General features: G+C 42.4%; 1 protein-coding gene across 1 annotated transcript in view; it reads right to left on the bottom strand.

The window, feature by feature from the left end:
* The window catches only part of nphp1 (nephronophthisis 1), a 25891-nt gene that overhangs the window by 6912 nt on the left and 13979 nt on the right, over positions 1-5000 (bottom strand). The window contains exons 12-14 of the mRNA XM_063191040.1: positions 4876-4950; positions 3598-3708; positions 604-686 (exon numbers count right to left, since the gene is read on the bottom strand). Coding sequence (XP_063047110.1) covers positions 604-686; positions 3598-3708; positions 4876-4950 — 269 coding nt within the window. The remainder of the gene's footprint in view (positions 1-603; positions 687-3597; positions 3709-4875; positions 4951-5000) is intronic.

The following is a 5000-nucleotide window of genomic DNA, read 5'->3' as shown; positions in this document are numbered from 1 at the left end:
GGAAATGGTAAATAGACTGCATTTACTATATAGCGCTTTTCCACTCCTTCGAGCACTCGAAGTGCTTTACATTTATGCCTCACATTCACACACGGGTGGCTGTGGCTTCCACCCAGGGTACCACCCTGCACCAGGAGCAATTTGGGGTTAAGTGTCTTGCTCAAGGGCACATCGATGGGAGTCAGACAGAGCAGGGCTTGAACCTGCAACCCTCTGGATGCCGAACAGGCTCCTCTACCAACTGAGCCACCACCACCCCACTAACAACATACACCAAGTCACTGCATAGTGACAGCAAATGAGAGAGAGAGAGAGAGAGAGAGAGAGAGAGAGAGAGAGAGAGAGAGAGAGAGAGAGAGAGAGAGAGAGAGAGAGAGAGAGAGAGAGAGAGAGAGAGAAAGAGAGACAGACAGACAGACAAACAAACAGACACAGACACAGACACAGACAGAGAGACAGAGACAGACACAGAGAGAGACAGAGAATAGATTGAAGCAAGAGAGAGAACAAGAAAAAGAGAGCAAGCATGAATGATAGAGCAAGAGAAAACAAGAGAGAAAGTGTGAGTAAATGGAAAAGAGAGAGCTTCTTCCCTCTCCATACCTCAGGGGGATGAGAGCTCCGTTGGCATCGTGCAGCTTGAGGAAGGTCCAACCACAGCTCAAGTCACCCTGTTCACCTGTGGACTGATGGATCAAACCACACTCCTTGATATAGCTAGCCTGGTTCCTACCAGACCTCTGTGTGTGAGTGTGTGTAGCTCTGGAGCACCCTGGTGGAGCTCCAACACACAGAGGTCTGGGAGACTGTAGCAGGATTCCATTTCATTAAAAAAATAATCGGAGCTTTTATTGCTTCAATATCAATGGCAGCTATCGTTGAGGAGTCACAGGACATATTATAAACTATATTGATGCTTTAGTGATCAACAGATAACATTGAAGGAATTTGTTGATATTGAAGCAATAAATGCTCCAATTATGGAGAGATGGAATCCTGCTAGTCTCCCAGACCTCGTAGTGGAGCTAACAAAGCTGCACAGAACTACAGGTCGGGCTACTCATCACGCACCTGTGACTGCCCTTGTCGTCACACGCATGCCAACTCCACAATATATTATTGATTTTTGAGCACATTATTGCGCATCCATGGAGGCTTTTGGTCCCGTGGAACAATTCTAATAATTGCCTGTTGGTTTACTAACCCATCAAAATCCATTCTAATGCGTCTGCATGCGTGTCCTTTCATTTGGAGAGAGCATTTGACCATGCTCTCTGATTTTGACAGCGAACACAGCTTGGAACAACTCTCTAAAATAAAACGGTTTACTACAAGGCTGTAATGTTTGCAAGCCCGGAGAGATTTGATATATTGTGCGTATCGTGCACTTAACCAGACATCTTTACATAGGGTCACATTCGGACGGGATTAGTATTACCTAGGGTAATTCTTCCGGACCGATTTACAGGAGGTAAAACTTGCGGTGAAGTTTACCCAACATACTCCGCTATCTTTACCGGACTGGCGCGTTCGGACGGGTTTAAATTTCCCGATTATTAATACTTTACCCCAGGTCCTCCCATTAAACTAGTCCCATCGGAATAGGGCACTATACCTCACTGGTGTCCCCTTTATGAACAATATTCGTTAAGTTTGTCTCTTGTGGTGCCCCGTCACTTGTTAAAAATGGTTGGTACCCCTGGGCCCTGTGCTGCTGGTCCTTATGGATAACCCAGCCCTGGTAGATAAGAACTATTATAGTTTCTCATGTAACAATAAACATAATGTAACATAAACTATCGATTCACAAGGCGCAAAACAACAGAATGTCATACTGGAGTGGCTAGTGACACTGAGATTATTGCTAGCCAGTCAGAGCCACATTTTAGCAGCAGAGTGCTGGTTGGCAGGTGCCAGTGTCAGGCTCTGTGTGTGTATACTACATGTGCTGCATGTGTGCCGGTCTCTAGGGCACCTTGCTGTGGGGTGGTGGGGTAAAGTTATAGGATAAGGCAACAGGGTCTTAAATGACCTAAAGGTGCCGCTGGCGGCGGGTTAAGATTTCAATGTAGTGTATAGCGTTACAATGGACAAGGCTTTGGAGACGGTATATAGGCACACACACAGTTTATCAGCTTAAGAGTGATCCCTCGGGGGCGGGGGGGCACTGACCCAACAACACTTGGCTGCACACTCCAAACACCCTCGAGGTAGATTCAGATCTAAACAGATTCTGCCGGGAGCAACAAAATAGAACTTGACTACCGGTACATACAAAATACGACTTGATTGTGTGGCAGTAGGGCGCTGTTCAAGGGGACGGTGCTGCATTTTCTATGTGTCGCGTGGGCGCATTCACAGGGTGAAATAGGCTTTTTATCTATCTATTTATCTATCTATTTATCTATTTATCTATCTATCTATCTATCTATCTATCTATTTATCTATCTATTTATCTATTTATTTATTGAGATATACATATTCAGATTTTTTGCAAAAAACACCTTTGATTTTAACAAGAACTGAAAGGGTATCAAACTTCACCCCCCACAAAAGAGAAAGTTTCACCCCAAGAAAAGAGGCGTTTATGTTGCGATGGAGCTGGGGAGAAGGTGGGTTTGAGTGAGCGGCGAGAGAAAAGCTGCTGAAAGAAAGCATTCTGGCTTCTTAAAGAAAGCATCCTAACCTGCTAAAAGCATCCTAACTGTTTAAAGAAAGCATCCTCACCTGCTAAAAGCATCCTAACTGCTTAGAGAAAGCATCCTAACTGCTTAGAGAAAGCATCCTGACTACTTAAAAGAAAGCATCCTAACTGCATAAAGAAAGCATCCTCCTAACTGCATGAGACCACTTGCCAGAAATAGTGGATGGGCTGGCTCAACATTTATCAACATTTACCACTGCAGCCAGTGACTAACTTGACTACTGCCGGAATAAAATAAAGGGAAATGATGGATGGATGAAGTGATAAATTAATAGATATCAATCTCTGAGTGATAATCTAGAACTTCTCTTTTCTTCATCCATCCTTCTTTCCTTCCTTGACCTTCTTTCTTACTTTCACCCTTTTCTTGTGCTTAACCATTCCATCCTGAAAAGAGAACAGGGAAGGAGCTACTTGAGGATAGAGGAATCGGACACCATCTTGGATGATATTGCACGAGTCCAGAGTTGTATAAAACAGAAGTAGAGGTACTCCTACAGATGTAATTACAACACTAGTGGTGTGATATTACATGCCTTCCACTTCGTAATAGCATACTACGAGTGTTGAAATCACATTTGTAGAAGTACTTCTACTTCTACTTTATACAACTCTGCACGAGTCAACATCAGTTTGTAAATTGATCAACTTGCTTATTCACAGTTCCTCTAGGTATGGAACATTTCGCAAAACAGTTGAAGTCATTGGTCTGATTAGTTGTATAACTTAAGTCTTCATATGGAGCGGTCTCCGTCCTGAGGCAGTGGATGCCAGAGGCCAGGTCCCTCCACTCCAAATGTACCTGCTTGTAGGAAGTTTTACGAGACCAAATTTCATCTAAAAGTTCGCTGCCAGGCTATAGGGCAGTGTAGTTGTGTTTGTTGTGAACTCACATTTCTGATGTAGGTGACCCCCAGTTCAAAGAGGATGCCCAGGTTAGGGGAGGCCGAGTCACAGCGGAAGAAGCAGTCTCCATCCAGGAGGCTAGGGAGCTGCCCAGTCATCTAAGGGGAGCACAAAATACCTTTTAAATATTATATTATATTATATTATATTATATTATATTATATTATATTATATTATATTATATTATATTATATTATATTATCAAAAAAGGTACTGCAACTATGCTGCTCTTTGAAAATGTGTTGCCCATTGCCAAATTTGATATTTTCATGAAGGTTTACTAGGTAATAAATTAATATTTTCTAGTATGGCCCAAGTACAGTCATTTTTGCAGCTAAAAATGGCTACTTCTGGAAGTTCAAAATGGCGGACCATGGAGAAGATCCCCCTTTTCATGTATGAAAAATGTATTTTTTCCAGTCATAATGAATACTTAGAATTTGATGGTGGTGATAAGTATTCATGAAAAAGGTAACATTATGGAATGGGTAGCATGAATTCTGGAAATAAACAACTAAAAATCTCACACAGTGTCCCTTTAAGTAATTGTAGAAGTCCTGTTACACAGCACCAGCAGCCTGATATTACAAAGCTGCAACCGTGTAATATCATACTACTGCTGTAGTGTCGTCATTTCATCTACAAGAGTAATTCTACTTCTATTTCATACAACTCGACCTACTGTACTACAATCACCTCAATTTCTACTCTGAATCGCCAAACAATCACGTCTCATTCAATATACTCAACTGATGATGTGTTCTGCCCCTACAAAGGCAAAGTGCAGTAACTACGCCAACACTGAAACTGATAAAAATGCCTTCAATTCCTTGGCATTAGGTTGGATATAGTAGCTACTGCAAATTTGACATACATAGCAATATCTCTGAAATGGGACCCATTTTGGACCATAAGGCTTTGTCACAAGACAAAGGAGGTGCAAAGAAGAAACTTAATTTCGACAAAATATGTAGTTACTGCACTTAACCGTTGTAGGGCAGTATCGTTGGCTGAATAAAATATAGTCTAACTCTGAATAAAATGACAATATAATGACATATTGTGGCAATAAAAGTCTTTGGAAGACAAATTGAAAGAGAAGGTTTGTTGTTGAAAATGTTCCTTGGTACAGGTGCATGCAGAAGAAAAACACTCACTTGATCCATCTCTCTACCTCTCTCTGTCTCTCTCTGTATCTCACTGTCTCTGTCTCTGCCTCTGTCTGTCCCTGTCAGCCTGTCACGCACATATGCAGTAACACACACCCTGGGGGAGAAGGTCCAGGTCTTGGGGTTCTTTGAGCTGTGCGTTGCTCTGACTGTGTAGATGTTGCTCAGCACCTGCAGAGCAGAGAGGGGGAAACAGTTTTAACCACCAGTACAGCACACAG

The sequence above is a fragment of the Engraulis encrasicolus genome, chromosome 24 (assembly GCF_034702125.1).
Source record: "Engraulis encrasicolus isolate BLACKSEA-1 chromosome 24, IST_EnEncr_1.0, whole genome shotgun sequence".
Taxonomy (NCBI): Eukaryota; Metazoa; Chordata; class Actinopteri; order Clupeiformes; family Engraulidae; genus Engraulis; species Engraulis encrasicolus.
Note: the sequence above shows the minus strand (reverse complement) of the source record. Positions and strands in the feature narration are given on the sequence as shown.